At 33.5% G+C, this 19,984-nt stretch overlaps 1 protein-coding gene across 7 annotated transcripts in view; it reads left to right on the top strand.

Moving 5' to 3' along the window:
- Positions 1 to 19,984, top strand: part of Stacl (SH3 and cysteine-rich domain-containing protein) — a 707,685-nt gene that overhangs the window by 54,838 nt on the left and 632,863 nt on the right. For 2 of the 7 annotated variants that reach the window (XM_072525277.1, XM_072525272.1), the window contains exon 1: positions 9,118 to 9,334. The exons of the other annotated variants lie outside the window; for them this stretch is intronic. In XM_072525277.1, the coding sequence (XP_072381378.1) occupies positions 9,322 to 9,334 (13 nt within the window). In that variant the 5' untranslated portion in view covers positions 9,118 to 9,321. Of the gene's footprint in view, positions 1 to 9,117; positions 9,335 to 19,984 lie in introns of those variants that run through there. 7 annotated transcript variants of the gene reach the window in all.

The raw sequence follows: 19,984 nt of genomic DNA, 5'->3' as shown, positions 1-19,984 counted from the left end.
TAAAAAACTAAACTTTAAAAACGTTTTTTTTCGATTTCGGTATTCCGACATTTACCTGGTTTTCGCAGTATACCGACGATATCAACCGCAGCTTCTCTGGATGAAGCACATTCGAAAAGTACATTTTATGACACTCAGATATACAAGGAAAGATCCAGAGAAACAGAAGCATACGAAGCGGAATAATATCATGGCTGCCTAACGTGGTACGAATGGACATCAATCGAACTATTTAGAGCAGAGAACAGCCACACCTTAGATTAGAATAGCCATGATGATTTTGAAAAATAAATAAATAAATTTTCCTAAAGGAAAATATGTCACTTAAAGAAGAAGACAATAGTAAAAATAAAAAAGAGTTATTAAATAATTAAATACAACATCCTTCTCTTATTTCTAATTTTATTTATTATTACAGGGTTATTGCTTATATCTTAATAGTTTATCTTAGAAAGATTTAATGTATTTAATAATGAATGGCAATAAACTAATTGATTTGTTTAATTTATAAATCATTTTTAAAAGCATGCGTACGTGTGGAGGTTGGTTTAAAAATATTTTACACTAATTTAACCGCACAACATAAATCGGTTTAAAAATTGGAAGAAAACAATCATAAAACATTCAAAAGATTATCGGATAAGTATACATATATCACTAAAAAATAAACATATCTAAAAATATGATGTTTAGCCTATGTGGGGGCAACTGACGCATAATAAAAACGAAATACAGAGCTAAAGTATATTCGTTTACCAAATTCCCATCAGTAAAAATGAGCACGTGTTGATATTCGCCGTCTCATTCGTCAAGAGGCTATAAAAATTAATTTATTACCGTAAGCGAGACATATTCTCATGTTACAGATCCTAACTTGCCACCATTTTAAATTCAAATTGTATCGTGTTGATTTTTAAGTTAATTATATTGTGTTATATTTATGTTATAGTTATTGTTAAGTTATTTACTGGTCGTGTTATTTTTTAGAGTTTAGTTTAATTGTGATATAATGATTAAATTTCAAGAAATTCTTACACTAACAGTTTCAAAAGTAAATATTTTTAAAAATCATATGATACATAGGTCGTACATCAGTACGACCCTGTTTGGCTTACACGTGGTTATGTTGACGATTGGGAATTTGTAGAATGAATAAGGTTTAAAGGAGCAACTTATTTTCTACTTTTTACTTATTAGCGCTAGGTCTAAAGGTAATACCGGCTTAACTTTTGTGTCTATATTCAGATACATGATTAATATTTCTTCGTATTTTACGCATAATATTTGAACTGTATAAATATATTTAATCAAACTCCTAGTTATTTCTAAAATTGTTAAAAAAAATGACAAAAAATATGAAGTATTGGAACAAATTTTAATCCATTTTCCCCATGCTTTACGATCCCTCGTCAAACTTAACATTTCTTCTTAACTTTTGCTTCTTTTTACTCTCAGCTTTTCCTTGACCTGCATCCTTTTTTTTTCCTAGCGTCTTTTAACTTTTTTAACTTTCTTCTGTAACTAACTACTCATTCACACTTACGACATATAAAAACCATTTAAGTTCTTATACCTACTGCCTTTAGATATTCGTCTATCTTCATTTTTCTACCTGTTTCACATTGTTTTCCCTGCAGTTTTTCTTGGAAATTTCATCTCTATTGCTGCTAACTTTGTAAACTTTTCTTCTCTCCTCTGCCACATCAGTATTTTTCTTCTAAAGCTATTCTTTTGACTTTTCTTTTGTACAAGAAGTGTCGCTTGAAGTATATTTTCTCGTTTAGAAGATTTCTAAAAGTTAAAAAATATATTAAAAAAAAAACGTTATGTTATTTTGTCATCTGTATTCGTACTATACTACTTTTCTTATTTATTATCGTTTATTTTAAAAAGCTAATAAAAGTAATACAATTAACTATAACAGTAAAAGTAGGTTTTCGAATAAAATATATCATATTTGTGCTATGGCATTCCGTCATTTTTGTAGATCTTCCAGAGAAAATAAAAACTTAATACAAGAACTGAATATATATGTGGCCAATGAGATAATAAAATAATACAGAACATCATTGAAACAACATATTAAGTTACTAACCTTAAGTGGTTAATCCAGTTTAAGAAACAGAGTTCAAGGAAGTAGTACTGCTAAGAACGGCGATGGTCAACGACAAGTGGACGTCGACTAAGATTAGAGGAGAACAAGAGAAAGATCCAGAAAATTCGAAAATGGAAAGAAGAAAACCGTTGACCAACTTGGCAAGAAATATCAAGCCTATGCTCAATAGTTAAGACGTATTGGCCCAGTGGGATTCCTTTCTCATGGAAGACAGCTTGCTTAAATAATATAATAATAATAAAATAATATAATAATAAGTGGGTCGAGATCTACGCAATTCTAGATCAGGAGGCCGCCGCTGTTGCAGATGTGTTGATCAAAGAGTATATCAGCCGATTTGGAGTGCCTTTAGAGATCCATAGTGGCCAAGGAAGGAGTTTGGAAAGCGATCTCTTCCAGGGGATCTGTGATACACTAGGCATGAAGAAAACCAGAACTACAACCTATCATCCACAGTCGGATGGAATGGATGAGGCGATGAATAAGACAGTTGGCAAGTATTTGTAAAGAAAAAATTGTGTCCAATCATCAGCGAGACTGGCACCAATACCTTCCGTTCTTCGCAATAGCCTATAGATCCGCTGTTAAATAATCAACGGGCCAAAGTTTGAGTTTGAATGTCGACCTGAAGAAGATGTAGCTGGCGAAGATTATGTGAATGAATTGCAAAGAAGAATGGACGAAAAACACAAGTTGGTCTATTTCCATCTTCAGATCGCTGGAACGATTCTATACTCAAGCAGAAAATGGGTGTTTTAATAAGAACGACAAAGTCTGTCTCTCTAATTAAAAGAAGCGAAAGGATTGTTCTCCCAAATTGCAGCAGATCTGGGAAGATCTGTACCTTATTATAAAGATGATTAACGATGTTATCTACCGAATAAGCAAGATTTCGACTTGCGTTTGAGGAATTCATGGGGGCCTATGGAGGTACCGGTAGAGCAAGACATGGTGGTACCACTGAAGTAAAGCAAAATCTACTTGCACTTCCATAATGCCGTATGCCAATATTAAAGACGACCAAGGTTTTGCATCTATCTTTCAAAGGTAGTTTGCTCGAGTTGCAGAACTTCAATGCCAACTACCAGCCTCCGAAGAAGTTTTGAAACTCCAAGTTGCAACACGTTACGTTTTTTATCTAGTAACGAAAAACACTGCCAATGACCAACCTACCTACCAAGATGTATGGAAAGTATTACTTCAGTTGTGAGAGCACAACGTGCAAAAGTTAGTCATGCCAAAACTAGAGTGTCGCCAATTAGAATGGAGGATTGTCTGAAATAAGATGAATTAGATCTGTTGCAATCTGCATAGTTACTGGTGCGGACAGAACACCGTCCCTTGTGCCTTTTATATAACTAGGAGTTGTAAGAGAGGGTCTAGTTGCTGACACCAGTATCCAGTTCCAGTACCGACAAGGTTCCAGGAGGAACCAACTCTTATGGAGGGGGCAATGTAACGCACTGTCTTCCAAAGTTTCAATCGAACGCAAATGCCGCGTCTCCAGAAAATGGCCGAGAGATAGAGAAAAAGAACCGGTGTTCAGATAGCTACGATGTAGTTCCAAGAGAACCATACCGTTACGTGGAGATGTCGGTAGAAATTTCCAGCGCGTTTTGATTCAGAGCCAAACCATATAAAGACAAAGAAATTAGATTTTTAAGTTTAGTCTAAAATAAACTGTTGTGTCGCGTAAGCTGTAAAATAAATTAATATTGTGTTTCTTTTTGTTTTCGATTGTGGACACCATACTTTCTCAGATGCCATGCTAATCTTTTTTGTACCGTTCTATACGTGCTTATATTCAAATTAATTTTTTCCTGTGTTGGTTATATCAATCACTACAACTTTATCATTTTTCAAACAAATTTTCAAGTTTTGTCATTTATTGAAGGAGTCAATTTTACGCAATGTAATTTTAACTTTTTCAAGTTATTTTTATTACATTTTGGACAATTCATTTGTCAATTTTGAAGAATTACTATGTCTTAGCGGAGATATTTTTTATTAATAATATTTTATACTTGTTATATACTGAAATTAGACTCAACTTTCTGAGAAAGACTTATTTAATCAGTTCATGCAAACCTATTTTACTTTTTAATTTATTTTATCTTTGGAAATTAGAAGCTGTGTAGACATATTTGACTGCTTGATATAAAGGATTAAGATATTTTTTAATAAGGGATTAAACCACAATAGAATGTAATGCTATTAATGTAAAATATAAAATAGCGACCACCATCAGTGAATCAAAAGTTAGTCGCTAAAGAGAAGTGTTTGTTTAAGAGAGAACATAGGATGACTAAATCAACTGATGTGCATTTTATGTTGCTTCTTTACATATTCCACATAACTTTGCACATATACGGGCCTCGTGATGCCGAAGTGAACTCACGCGCTAGGTCGTCAGAAAATGCTGTGTAGCTCAACAGCGCCTTCTCGAACTCATTTAAAATACGTAGGGACATCTCGAACCTGGCCAGATGGTCTAGAAAACATACTTAGCCTGTGCTTCCGAGGTGTCAACGAGGACTCACATGGACCATAATATTTATAAGTAACAATTGCATAATTATATTTTTTGTTATATATTCATAGTCAGAACACATTTTAGGCAAAATAATCTTTATTTTTATAAAAAAAGCGTAATATTATATCAAAATTGTATCTAAAGTACTAATTTAATTTTTTTGTCACGGAATGTAGTACAAAAAAGCAGCCAAAGCAATAGAATTTTTTACAGCAATCACATGTCAATGAGGTGTTGGTTGCTTTCCTCTGAGCCCTTCCTTTGTCTTCTACTATTTTTGCGTAACACGTTGTATATTGTCTTACGATCAACACCGCTGAGTTCGTGACTATTTTTCATAAAATAGGCCCCGAATTACCTCTTCCTTGAAATTGATAATCGTCATGCTTTGATGCGCGACATAGGCATTTATAAGTCCTGTGCCAGTCAAGAGCTCCATCGATAGTTTTCTGTGCCATTTTATCCTTTAAATAGTGGCGAATTATAGCTTTTCATTTAATCTGATATATTAATAAAGCTTATATATTTATTATATTCGATGACATTCTTTGGCTTTACAATACCGCGTGCCCTTTACATTGTCACCATTTCGTCAGCTAATTTGGTACTAATCATCAGCACATCTCGCTTATCCGTCCACTTCTGAACAACGATGCCCGAATTAATTTGTTCAGCTGCATTTTTCGCCTACTTTTAATTTTTTACAATGACGTTTTTAGGATTACATTTGGGGTTTGCGCGTACCAATCATATAAGTTTTTCGCTGTAGGAGTTCATGTGCAAATGTGACAGAATGTTAGTAGTTATCAATCGCAAGTGTTCGTCCTGTGTCAAGCAGTCCATCCATAAGTTTCATCACTACATTTGTTGGTATGGTGCTGTACCGTTACGATCGTTAATAATCTAACATTTTGAACGTTAGCAAACCGAATCCCTACAATAGCTACTAATTTGCCGCCGTTGGAGTATGCAACCCACAATACTATCTCTAATATTTCATTTTATGACTTTCGAGCATCGATATCGTTGATAAGATAATCTATTCCCTTGTCAAAAGGAAAAAGAATAATGTAATGGCCATTTTGGAACAGAACTTTCTGGAGATAGGTTGTTGAGTTTGCGGCAGGCAGAACTTAAAGGAAGGAAAAAGAATTTAAGGTATTTTATTATTTTTTTTTTTTTGGGAAAGGTGAAGAGTTTTTTTTGTTGTTGTTTAAGAAGTATTTAGTTTTGTGCCTTAAGAAGTTACGTTGTTTATGGAAAATAAAACTTCCAAATAAGTTTTGGTAAGTTACCACACATCTTCCATTTAAATTTGCCAGTTTCCAATCGTCTAAATCTTATAATATAATATATTCCAGTGTATTAACATTAAATATTTGAGCCAAGATCACTTAATGGCAAATAAATTCTAGTTTTTGTTACTAGAACAAAAACTATATTAAAATAAATACAAGAACACAGAATAAAAAGGTTTTTTTTGTTCTCTTGTAGCCTGCCGGCTCCAACCCCAAGACTGGAATTTCATTTTTTTATTTGGGAAAGGAGATTTGTTGATTTGGGGAAGAATTACACTTTTATTTGGGAAAGAAGATTTTTTTTTATTTGGGGAAGAATTTACGAATTACACTTGGATTTGGGAAGATTTAAAACACTTGGATGGTCTGCCAGTCCTTAAAGGCTGATACAAGGAACATAGGCTGATCCATGTTAGAGCCCATCCACTACTTGAACACTGGACAGCAGATTAAGTAACTCCCTTTCCAGAGACTTCATATTTGGTAATAGGAGGCTTCAGAATGTTATGCAATGACAAATTTTATAGTAGTATCAACATGTTCTCCGAAAGTACGCGATTAATTTTCACTGTCACTAGAATCGGTTAGTTGGTACTCGTCCGAAAGATACGTGTCGCCAAACTCATCCGATTCTTCATCTGACAAAATTTCTTGCTAATATTTTTCAAGTTTATGTTGCTCTTTCTCGTACGACTGCACTGTACCGCTCTAATCTAAGCACTGATGAGAAAAACGCAAGCCACGGCGACGGCACTTTCGCTTGTGGGATTTGCCGACACGTTTTCAACAGGAATACACAAGTCAAGGCGTGATGCCACGTTGGACTCTCATAGACATTTTGTGATAAAAACCTTGCTGGTTGCCGCGAAACTTCAACGTAGACTCACATTTTTAAAAATAAAATTTTAACCAAAATTCACATTTTAGAGTGTTAGGTTTTGATTTGAAAGTTGAAAGAAAGTAAGAGAAATTAAAAAAAAAGTGATCGACCAATGAAGACATTAAAATTTTCAATATCGTGGCACTTAATCTGTTAAGAATAGGTTGCATACTTTTTTTGGACAGTAAAATTTTAATTTTTTAAACTAATTGAAAAATAATGATCGCTTCATACCTTTTAATTATTTTTTAAAAACATTCACATTTTATTAAAAGCTTAGAAATATTTGTGATGACGTCAAAATTGTTCTCATAAATGAAACTGTCTTCTAAATAAAAAAATTATTTAAAGAAACCTTCATAACAAGTTACATTAATTTAAAAAGTACCCCTGCGGGCTACATCATAGACAGGAAGTCCATTATAAGTGCTATTACCAGGTATACATGATAAAAACGTAGGGTAAACTTTTGACTATTATATGCAACATGTGGTTAATTGCTTACTTTGTAGTACTTGAAAAATAACCACAACAGCAAACAGTGGTTGGCTGTAAATGGATTGGAATTAAATGCCAACTAATTTGATATGTCAAAAATTGTCTGTTTACAGTGACAATAACCTTCGGAACAAGATTGATTGTACATTTTTTAAAAAGTAAACCAGGTCAAGGACCCATATGTTGAAATGTATACATATGAATTTTAATTAAATTACTTTATTAAAATTGAGACACTAACTGTTATTTTTATTATTATTTAAACATATTTGTTTATTGACTATAAAAGTAAAAAAAATGTCGCCTTCCTTAAAAGTAGTCTTGGACGAAATCGTAAAGATATTTAATTTTATCAAATCACGACCACTGAATACAAAGCTGTTTAGAGTAGTGTGCGATGACATCGTCAGATACATTCGTCTTTACATATTTAGTATGGAAGGTGTAAATTTTGACTTGGGTGGCCGATTGTGTAATGAGCATTGGTTAATTAAATTGGGATATTTAATTAACCCAAGGTCAATGAAGTTAGTCTCTCATTTTAGGGAAAGACAATAACTGTCTTTAACGCCGATGATAGACTACTAGCGTATAGGAAGAACTTAATTTTTTGAGCAGAATCAGTAAAAATCAAAAATCTTGATAGCTTTCCACTAATAACAGAATTTCGAGAAGAACTGGAATCGGACATACCTGAAGCTGACTTTAACGAGTTCATCTGCTAAATTTACTTGAAAACTTCGATAATTAATTTCCTGCGGAATTCCACGAAAAAATTTAAAAAAACTTCTGGGTTGCTGAACCATACCCTGCAATGATAAAGAAATCAGCTTCCTTAACATCTCAGCAGTATGAATGCCTGATAGATTTGACATCGGATTCTGAAATTAAAAAAAAACATTTTGAAAGTAAATCATTACTAGATTTTTGGTGTCAACTCAAAGACGGATTTAAAATTTTGTCAGATAAAGCGAAAATTATTCTTCTCTTTTTTGCAACAACATACTTATGTAAAGCAGCATTCTCTGCCTATGTGGCCACTAAAAACAAATTATGTATCTCGAATAAATGCGGAACCTGACATTCGATTGCTGTTATCCCAAATTCAACCATATATTACTAACCTGTGCAAATCAAGGCAGCCCTATTCTTCACATTAAAATGATGATTTTAGAAATAGGATCTGTATGTTCATTTTATTTTTGTTTTTCGTTATATGTAATTAAGTTTCTTATGTCTGCGATTGAAACAAAAAATTAATAAAGTAAATAGAAAATGTAATGGTTAATATCCCCCCCCCCCCCACCTAATATTACTCTGTGGCACCTATATAGGTTTTAGGTGCAATATGGTAAGATCTCCCTGCAGAATTTCTGTTGTGAATAGTGCTTCTCGACCAAAAAACTTAAAAACTTTGGGAAACGCTAGTTAAACTATAAAGAAATTAAGTAAAATATATTTTTAACAAAGTGAATTCAAGTTTATCTTTATCATTAAATTTATTTAAAATAAATGTAATATACTTAAAGCAAAATGGACATTATTCTTTGTATTCTTTGGAAATTACAAAGCTGTTTTACACAAAGTGTCAATATGAACCAAACAGTTTAATTCCTAAAAATCAAATTCTTCAAAACGTGTTAAAATATCTTCCATTCAGAAAGAAAAGCACTCATTTGAAAATTACAATTAACCTAGAAAAATCCTTGGGGAATCATTACCCCTGAAGGAAATTTATTTTAAATTTACCGTGAGGAACATTCGAGGCTCATTTGCCAGTAACAATCCAAGCTGTGGCATCTCGCGACTCTAAAATTGTCACCGCGCGACGCTATTTTTGTTCACCTGTTTGAAGGTCTGATCTCAACCTAAAAGATCATGTAATATTTCTGTCGAATGTGTGCGTGCGTTTGTTTTCTTAAATGAATTTGTCATGTGACAGTGGACATGGGTTTATTTTTCCGGTATTTTACATGGGGGAGTTTGGGACAATTATATGAAACAACGAGGTAAGCTATAACATATTATAAAGTAAGAAAACTAAAACAATTCGTTGTATATTTAGTAGTTTTATGTGGAAATGACGATTTCATGGTTATTTGTCCAAAATATTCACATTAGAAATTTCTAATACTGGGATTAGAACTATTTACCTTTTTTTATATAAGTCTTTCCTGTCTCTTGTCATTAGTTTAATGTTTTGATGATTTCGTTGTATTTGATTATTTCTTCAATGTTATCTTATAATTTTGTTGTCTTTTCCGTTTTTTCCTCTTATTTTCCGTTTCCCGAAATTATGAAAAACGTGAATATACTTACATATTTTACAAAGATTACTTTGTGACTATCTATCAAAGAGAAAAATAAAAATAAACAGTAAACAATGGTTAGACAAAACGTCAGGAGTCCCTGAGAGATCGGTGTTGGTACCGGTACTGTGAAATATCATGTAAAACATGGTATTCGAAGTTTGGAAGGGCTAAAAATAGTTGCTTTTGCAGATGATATTGCCATCATAATGAAAGATGATATAAATTAGGGGATCATAGAAAAGGGTTCTTAAATACGGCTTTTAACAATGTATCCATATAAGTAAAAAAAGACAGAGGTGGTCATAATAAAAGGAAAAAAAGAGGGACTTTATTTATGAAGTTTAACCTAAAAGAGCTTGAAATTATATCGAAAAAAGAGCGAGGTATCTGGGGGTTCAACTCTATGACCGATTTAATTTCACAACATATAGAGAAAGGGTTATTGAGAAATCTGAAGACAAGACCGCCACTTTAGCAAAGATAATCCCAAATATGGTGGCCTAGTTCATATATAAGGAAGATTCACTTAGAACTACTACATTGTACAGTTCTATGTGCTATCTCAGTCTGGAAGGAAGTACTAAAGAAATAAAAAGTACATAGAAATGATGATGAGGGCGTAAAAAAATATACAACCAAGAGTATTAACCCTTCTTCTTCTTTTTAGCCTTCTGTCGTCTATGTTTGGACATAGGCCTCTCCCAACTCCTTCCATCGGTCTCTATCCTGAGCAACATATTTCCAATTTGTTCCGGCTATTCTTGTAATGTCATCAACCCATCTCATCTGTGGTCTTCCTCTTGGTCGTTTACTTTCGTAAACGATACGAACGATGTGTTGTTGTGGTACGACAACCACAATAACTGATATACAAATATCAACAGGACTTGTACCCATTTAAATAATGGTAAGGGAGGAGGTGACTATGTACAATAAAAGAAGGGGGATATGAAGTCGCTCAGTGTACAAATCAGAAAAAATAGTGTGATATAGTGGCAGACAGAGTGGTCCGAAGAAAGAATTAAAGAAAATTGGACAAGGTTGCCCATATAAAGCCCTGGACAAAATGCAAATTTAGACATACTAATTTTTATTTTACGCAATTCGTCAAGCCATGGGTGTTTATATATACCTACTTATAAAACTAAAAAGACAAATGACCTATGTGTGAGGTGCAGGATAATCTCACACATAAGGGTAGTTTCGAGTATGCCGTAGGAGATAGGGGTGTTTAGTGGGTAAGGTCAGGTTGGCACACTTCGCGTGAAGTACCTGAAGTCCCACACTATCCTTGAGTGAAAGTACAGGCGCTAAATTAAGCAAATACACCAAAAAGCCCAAAACGTTTCTAACAACAAAACCTTAATCCAGAAATACAAACTGGCCAAATTAATCTGTCAGCAAAATTCATAGCCCCTTTCGAATCAACAACCTTCTACCGCAGTACTCAATGTCTCAGATCTTCACATATCCGATTCAACTACCAAAGTTCGGTCAAAAGGCTTCAATTTTTCTATCACTCTACATTCCATCCCAACTGAGAAAATTATTTGTCAAAACTAAAGAAGCTTTTTCTCATCTTCCTTTTGAGCAACCCGAAGTTGCCAGACAAGATTCTCCAGAACAGAGCAGTTGCCAGACAGTGGATTTGATAACAAGAGAGATGTTATCAAATCCACTGGTAACTTTAACATCCTATTATATAAGACTAAATAATGTAAACTAAATTGTAACCGATAACTTTTAACGGGTTTTTACCTATATATTTAGTGGCTCAAAACATGTACACCTAGACACTGATGATGGAATATGGATTCCACAAACGTTTTGTCTTCATGACATAGCCCCATTGGGTTTTTAATTTTTATACCTTTTATAAAGGATTTTAACAATTTTTTTTATTATTAGACTATTATTTAAAATCAGCTCCTTTTTAATTTGGCCTAGACTTGTGTATATCACTTATCAAGTGCTACTTAATGATCAATCAGGGATCAATCACTAAAGGTTACTGACACCGCTTATTACATAAATACTTGAAAATACACCGTAACCCAATAAACTCGGCTGGAAAATCTTTTAATGTTAACACTGACATAACAGTTGCACATTTTCACATTCTCGACTATTTATTTCAATCCGTTTTGTACCGAAAATAACCTCCGTTCACAATACTAACAATAAAACATTACGCACATGAGACTCCTTAGCCCAAATTTTAGTGTTCTAAAAAATTGGACGTTACTGTTGTATAATTCCTTAGATTTTTAAAAAGATAACAGTAGTTTTTTCAGTGGCAATAAAAATTTATATAAATTTAATATATTGAGTTACATACAAGGCATCATAGTTTCTGTTTTAGCATATTTAGGAGTACAGTTTGAAGCATATCATTTGAAAAGTGATATTTAGCGCAAGAAAAAGAAGAAATGATCGAATATTACGTCCATAAAGATGTAACAGTAAATGGATTTTCTTTTGTATGAAAAGTGTAATTTATTTAATACCAATTTACAACCTGGAAAAACTCATTATTTACACAGAAATTAATATAACAGAAAAATGTGAACAGTTTTGTTTTTTCTTTTTGTTTAAAATTTGTATTTAATTCAATTGCACTTTTGTAGAATTGAGACAGGGTATTGTTGTACAAGAAGAATTGGGATAATTCTTGGAACTATTTTTCTTGTATTCGCTGATGATCCAGAAGTATGAGAGACATGGTGTAGTGTTTTACAAGGCTTGCAGACGCAGCAAGTGAATTACGACTTGTAGTAAACGAGGAAAAAACCAAATATATGTTGTTTTCTAAAAACCCCCGAAATATCTAACAGAGAACTCAAATTAACAACCATACCTTTAAGGAAGTCAAAGAATTCACATATCTTGGATCGCTAGTAAACGCAACTAACACGACAGGCGACGAAATGAAAAGACGCATTTCAATAGCAAACAGAACTGTTTGCGGTCTCCAGAAACATTTAAAAAATAAAAATAATAAAACGTGCAGTAAAGCTCAATATATACAACTCCTTAACCTTTAACTACGGGCGCCCCTCCATTAGTCATAACTACGTGCGCGGTGTATTCTGTACACCACCGACTAAAAACGCAAATAAAAGCCAAAACTAGGTATTTTTAGTACATATATTGTATATAATAAATGTAGGCATATATTTAAGAGAATGTCTTAACATAAAAAATAATACATAACGAAAATATAAAGATTAGCAACAAATATAAGAACAAAAACTCAACCACTTCTTTTTCTCTAAAAATAATATTCTTGAGATTCTTGTATATTAGCTTAACATTAAAAATATTATAAAACTAGTATATAAATCTAAAAACTAGGAGTAAATAATCATTCACAAATGAACATATTTGAGAATATGTGTGCTATTCACTTTCGTTTTCTTCCTCGTTTGCGTCTACTAAATTACAATTTGCACAAATTGTAACAGAGTGCTCTTTACAAACCATTCTATTACATTTGTTGCAAGATATTGTTGTAACTCTATTTTTGCTCCTTCCACAACAATGGCACCTCCCCCGTTTTTTTGCTGGTGGTTCTTCATCGTGGTCGTCTTGCACGTTTTTGTATTTCTTCAAGAATATTTTTAAATCCAGAGGTAAACTCTGTATTTCCGCCCTCTCAGAAAGATGAGGTTTTATCAATGCCAATGATAATTCTTTTAGAAAAACTCTTCTATATTTTTGAGGATTGTCGATGTTGGCAGCATTGTACAGGATCTGGCTATTAATTCCGGCAATATTCAGGAGTTAAAAACAATGCCACAAAAAACAAGACCACAAAAACAACTAGAAGGTCGTTAAATAGTCCAATAATAGGTACTCACAAATATCCAAATAGATAACGGTATATTAAGTTATGAGAAAATGCTAAAATAAAATATTTGATCAAATGTATTATCATAAAACTAGTTTTATTATAATAAAATGAAAGTTTTATTAAAATTTTAATAACAAATTACAAATTCTTTTATTCAAAACGTTGCAAAATGTCTAGCTTTTGTTACATATAAGTTGGTATACATTAATAATGCTATTTTTTAGTAGATAAACGTAATATAAATCTCACAAAATTTACTTACATAACTAGGTGCTTGGTGTACTACATACACCACTGGTAAACTTCTCCTGAATTTTTCCGACCGTCAGTCTATCTCTGCAGCAATCAATTTTACAACTGTTGAGGTTTATAGCTGACACATCAGAGATAGGTTAGGTAGAGGGACACGTGCGCAACCAGTGCTTATCAGAAATAGCGGCCAATTTAGTGCGACTGGTGTACTGAGTACACCGTAGCCCGTAGTTAAAGGTTAATAAGACCGGTTTTGATATATAGGGCAGAAACGTGGACCTTATATCAAAATAATGAAAGACTTCTTGGTATTGTTGTGTAAAATATGGAAAGATTTTTGGGGCCGTAAATATCAGTTCAATATATCGGTATACACCGATCCAGATATTGTGAAATTCGTTAAAGTGCAGAGACAGATGGGCTGGACATGCTAGGATGTCAGATCACGAATACACGAAGAGATTAACATTTTTAAAACCAGAGGGCACAAGAAGTAGAGGACGACTACGAAGGAGATGGATTGATGATGTGGAAGAAGACCTACAGATTCTAAGGCTCAGAGGATGGAGGGAAGTTGCCAGGAATCGACAGGAGTGGCGACTTCTTTGTGAGCAGCCCAAGATTCACAACGGATTGTCGAGCTACTTATGATGATGATGATGTTGTGGAATGCAGTACTGTTATTATTTTGTGTATGTTGGCAACATGTTTTCTTTTGCTAATGTCTGATGTCTCACTTGTCACTTGTGACCCATCTCTGCAAACCTGTCAAAAAACAAAACTTATTTCTTTCCTAATGAAGTATAATAATAGTGTTATCATTACTAACTTGCTTAAACAGATGGCAAAACTTACTAGAAATATGGCATAGAGTTTTGTTTTCTTTATTGTAGATAAGAGTTTAGTTGTGTTTAGACGTAAATGGACAATATTTTTAACAATTTTTTAATTTGTTAATAATATGATTATCTGTTGCTTTTTGTATCATTTTTAGGTGAACGGACTTCTCATGCTTCCATATTTCCTGTAACCTTGTGCCAATCTTGAACTTACCTTTTAGAGTTTGTCTCATTGCCGTTATCTTGTAAAATGACTTCCAAATAAATGAACGAATTTACTTTTAAATTTATAAACCATCTTCCGTTTTTATAGTATATTTTCTTCTCCATTATCTTGGCTGTCCCCCATAATCAATATATTTTGATTTTCTAATAGCAATTGTCAATATTAGCAAAAAAAAGAAGATGCCAGTGAAATGGTCTGACGCACGTATTATTTGTTTGTTTGTTTTTTGTTTTAAAGAAATCAGGGCATAATAAAAAACTACTACTACACAATATCTTTTATAGCGTAATACGCCTTTGGGCTCCTGTATCCAAGCCTGTCTTTCCCGCCAGGTGTTTTTACTTAAATTTCTTTGTGACGTTACTTTGGTAGTTCCATGTAACCATAATGCTGGTGGTCTGCCTCGTTTGCTTTTTTCCGTCGGGATCCATTTCAATATCTTTTTTCAGAGATGTTCTTCTGCCATTAGCCTTATGTGTCAATAATATATACGTCTTTCTATACGTTGTATTATCGTTTCTGTTACAGTTGCCTTCTGATTTCTTGGTTTCTAATATGCTCTAGTCTAGATGTTCTTGTTGCTCTTCTCCAAAAGTTCAAAAATCGATATTAGTAGTAGATCGTTTCTTCGCTTTTTTGTCAACTGACCCCATCTCAATATTCCTTTATCAGTTCTTTTTCATCAGGCTTTCTAGGTCCCTTTTTTCGTAAGTGATCACTAACTGATCGTATGCATATTGTAGTTTATAGAGATTTGTATCCTCAATAAGCAAATCATACCGCCACATTTTTTTTCTCGATGGCATTAAGTGATGGTGATAGTTTAATGATGACATCATCATCAGCCTCTCTCAGTCCATTGCTGGACATAGGCCTCCCCTGTTTGTCTCCAAAGTGTTCTATCTTGTGCTTGCTGTATCCAGTTTTTTGTTGTCTTTCGTAAGTCGTCTTGCCATCGTGTTGGTGGTCTTCCTCTGCTACGTTTATCGGCTCTTGGTCTCCATTCAACTAGGTTGCGAATTCATCTTCCGTCCTTCATTCTGGCAACGTGTCCAGCCCATTTCCATTTTAAGTTACAGCTTCTTTCAATGACTTTGGTCTATAACTTTGGTCTTAACTCGTAGATCTTCGTTTCTACTCCTGTCTCGCAGAGTGGCCTCTATCATTGATCGCTTCATTCTTCTTTGCGCTACTCTTAGTTTTTGTGTGTTTTTCTTTATGAGCGATAATGTTTTTGCACCATAGGTCATCACTGGTAGCACGCATTGGTCGAAAACTTTTTTCTTCATATTAGTTGGGATGTCACTCTTAAAAACGTTCCTAAGAGCTCCATATGCTGCCCATCCTTGTATTATTCTTCTGGATATTTTGGTTGTTTGATTGTCATTACATATCTTAATTTCGTGATCCAAATATATATATTTGTCTACCAGTTCTATTTCTTCATTTTGTATTACATGTTGTTTACTTGGTACTAAGTTCGTCATATAATTTGTTTTTGCTGTGTTTATTTTTAAACCTTTAAAAAAAATTTAGGTAATGATGACATATTATACTGCAAATCCAAGCTTGCTAGAAGCCATTGAACAATTTTAAGAATAACATTTTATGTCTACGGTACATTCAGTTTACCCTTGGGAAACATCAATCATCCTTATCATCCTTAACACTCTTAACGCAGTTAAAATGAAAGTGAACGATTGAATTTCTTTTTAATTCGAGCTCCACCATTCTTCTATACGTGTTTTGAGGTTTTACTTCTCATCAGGAAGACATGTGATAGCTCGTTTGGAAATGAACTGCTGTTTATATGTCAGGCCGATATAGTAACATGTTCTGAGTATGCTAGTAGTGACCTCCATATCGACAACAACAAGTCAGTTTATTCAGTCAGTCAAAGAGTGCAAAAGATGGTATTTTGCAAGGGTAAACTAGGGGAGGGTTTTGTTTGGTTTTCAAAGTTAAAATATCCAAATAAGAACGCTTATTGGAAAGCACCTCCTCGATCGTCCGATGGTTCTAAAAACGCAATTCTTAATTATGACTTAATTATTGTCTTGTATTTGTACTATAAACCGGATCATACATTTTAGAAAATTAATTTAATTTATTAAGTTGGTAAGTTCACATTCTTCCTGGCTTTATATAGAATCTGTTAACAAAGGTATAATACTTTTAATAAACATTTCTAATCTACCATAAAATGCATAAAACTGACCTTTTGTTTAATTAAACTGACTAAAAGCAAAATTAATTTAAATAAGACATCACAATTAAAATAATAATTAGAATCAGTTAAACTTTGTCGAATTAAAAATATGAAAAAGAGAAAGCAGGCGAATGCTACACAGGAAATGGAACAATGTTAATTTAAAACTCTTCCAAAGTCTGTCAGAAACAGAGTAACTTGTAAGATTAGATCCATTTACGTATCGAGTTTTATGCAACAATTATTTTTGATTTAAAGAAGCGCTCTAATTGTGTAGTTAAAAAATAAATAATTACGTACTAATGTCAAAAGTTAAATTAGACACGTTGTTAGCAAGAATTACAGAAAACTATATTATAAAGGACGCGGTTTAATGATAACATATTACACTGCTCTTATCTCCGTTATCGACTGGAAGACCCACTAAGAACACAAAATGAATAAAGCAATAATAAATACTTTAAGATATGCTGATTACGTGCTTTAAACTGTAGACAGTTCTAGGGTCTTGCAATTTGGAACTCTTACGAAGTTTCCAATACCTGAGTATCTAGATAGACGAAGATGTGAATGCTAAAGCTAAAGTAGTGTTTCAACTAAAATGGCCAAAGCAAAGTTATCTTGGTCTACCCATACCAAAATCTTAAACATTTTACGTAGATTTTCCTTTGTTAAGTACTGCATTGTCTTATCAGTTTGCTTCTAGTGAGGGATCTAAAGGTTTATACCTATTCGGGATTGCCACCGGGCCTTCATTTTAGACGTCCGATCTGATTGATAAAACCGTCAAGCTTCTCAAGCTTGATCTACATCACTACCTCTTTGAGAGATACAGCACCACTAGAGTTGTTTGGTGAAAGTGAAACCCTTGCTGTCTCGCGTTAGTAAAGGCTGGAAAAGTCTTTATCTTGCTATATCTTGCCTCCTTCGTACCTGGGATACATTGCTGATTGTCTAAGCCCACAGATACTTCGGTGTCTCGTGAGTTTAGCATGACCTGTGAGGACATATATAACCTCCCGAATTTCATCTTTACTTAAATCAGTTAGTTATTTTACTAACAAAACTGAGTTGTCCTCCTGTTCCATCTTTCCAGTTGTTAATCTAGGCAGCACTTCCGTATATTAGTTATACGTTTCTAAAAAAACTTTGTAAAATCATTCAAGTCCAAAAGATACCTGCTCTATATCTTCTTTAGCTGCTACATCGGCCGCCACATTTTTCAATACCAGAATGCCCAGACACCCATTTAACAGCTGCTTTGTTATTTTTTTAACCTGCAACTATAAGCTTTAAAACAAGTTGGTACGTGGCTCTGTCCTTTAATAGGATTTATCAACGCTTTCAGATCTCATTGACTATACATAATTATATTATGATCTTAAATTCCAGCTTTGATGATTGTTTCTGCCACTTCCTGCAGGGCCAGTGTCTCCGCTTGAAAAGGAAAAGGAAGATTCCTAGTTACAAAGACTATTCCTGACCTAGGTTTTCTACTTATCCGTATAACATATTACCGCGCCCCTCATACCTTTCTATACTTTTTCATATTCCACTTTAAATTCAAATATACGATTAAAGTTCTAGACCAGGGTATAGGATTTTTTTGAGATCGCCAGCATGGAAAGCACCTACTTACCTTCTAGCAATATCTATTGCTGGTAACTGTAGTAAAAATTCTAATGCCGCTGTGGAAGTACTTCAAAGTGTCTCTGAGGTAATCAAGCCAACCTTTACATCTTTGAAGGGATTTTAAGACATTCAGAATTGACTGCATTAATCCAAACACCACACCTAACAATTCTGCAGATATTTTATCAGGATCACAAGTCTCGCTTTGTTTTGCTGGGTCGATGGCCTTTTGAACTTCTGAGATAAGAATCGGTATGCCTGTATCTCGTTTAGAAGATATTTCTTGGTAAATTCTTTGGTCATCTTTAAATAATTCTATTATGTTAATTTCGCATTCGGTATAGCGCTCTTTAATATAACTTAAAATTCTACCATCAGAGTCTTCCATGTAAATGAAAGCTGTCCTGTCGTTGCTCCAGTTTCTCAATTTCTAAATGGGATTCTTGTAACTATCGGTCTTTTGCTACTTTAATTCTTTTTTGGATTTCTTTATGTACTTCATTGTATTTTTCTCTGTTTCTGGATTTGTATTTCCTTCGAACGTCCATTAGATCTAAGTCTAATGTTCGAACGAATGTCGTGTGTCACTCAATCATTTTTAATTGTTGTTTGTTTTAGAAAATTGTCTCGACATGCAGTGGTTATTCTCGTTTTTATTTGTTCTTAGCAATCTTCTATATTATTTCCAGAAATTTTACGTCATGTGATACAATGCTTTTAAAAAGGTAAAAGAAATAATAAATTAGACTTACTCACAATCAATTTAATTTAACTAATCAGACGACCGGTTTCGCTTTCTACAATATGCAAAGCATCCTCAGGTCACGATACAAAGTTAAATAAATGATGCCGGTACTCTATTAATTGATGGTTGAAAGAACATGGTTCAAACTATCTTGTATTGTTGATTGGAGAACTCAAGTCAACTATTGTAATTGTTTAACAGTAAACAGGGAAGTTCTTGAGGAGACAGATTTTATCCAATGAAGTAGAGATAGGTGAAATGTAATTGTTTGTTTGATGAAAGTAATGTTCTATACCATTAAGTTCTTTAAAAGTTATTTATATTTATTCTGGAGATATATTTATGAAATGTGTGTTATTTATTGAGATTTTTATTTTTGTTTTGGAAGGTGACAGTTGTGAGACAATGAATAAGAATAGATGTACAAATTGTGTGGGTGTACAATTATATTAGCTTGTAATTATCAAATTTCTTTGATAGAGTTATGTTGTAATATGTGGCAAATGGATGTAAAGTTCACTATATAAAGTTAAAAATTAAAATTGAGACACTTTAAGACACACTGAAAACACTTAAAAAACGGGGGGACGA

The sequence above is a fragment of the Diabrotica undecimpunctata genome, chromosome 3 (genome assembly GCF_040954645.1).
Source record: "Diabrotica undecimpunctata isolate CICGRU chromosome 3, icDiaUnde3, whole genome shotgun sequence".
In the NCBI taxonomy this organism is placed as follows: Eukaryota; Metazoa; Arthropoda; class Insecta; order Coleoptera; family Chrysomelidae; genus Diabrotica; species Diabrotica undecimpunctata.
This window is presented reverse-complemented; position numbering and strand designations above follow the sequence as displayed.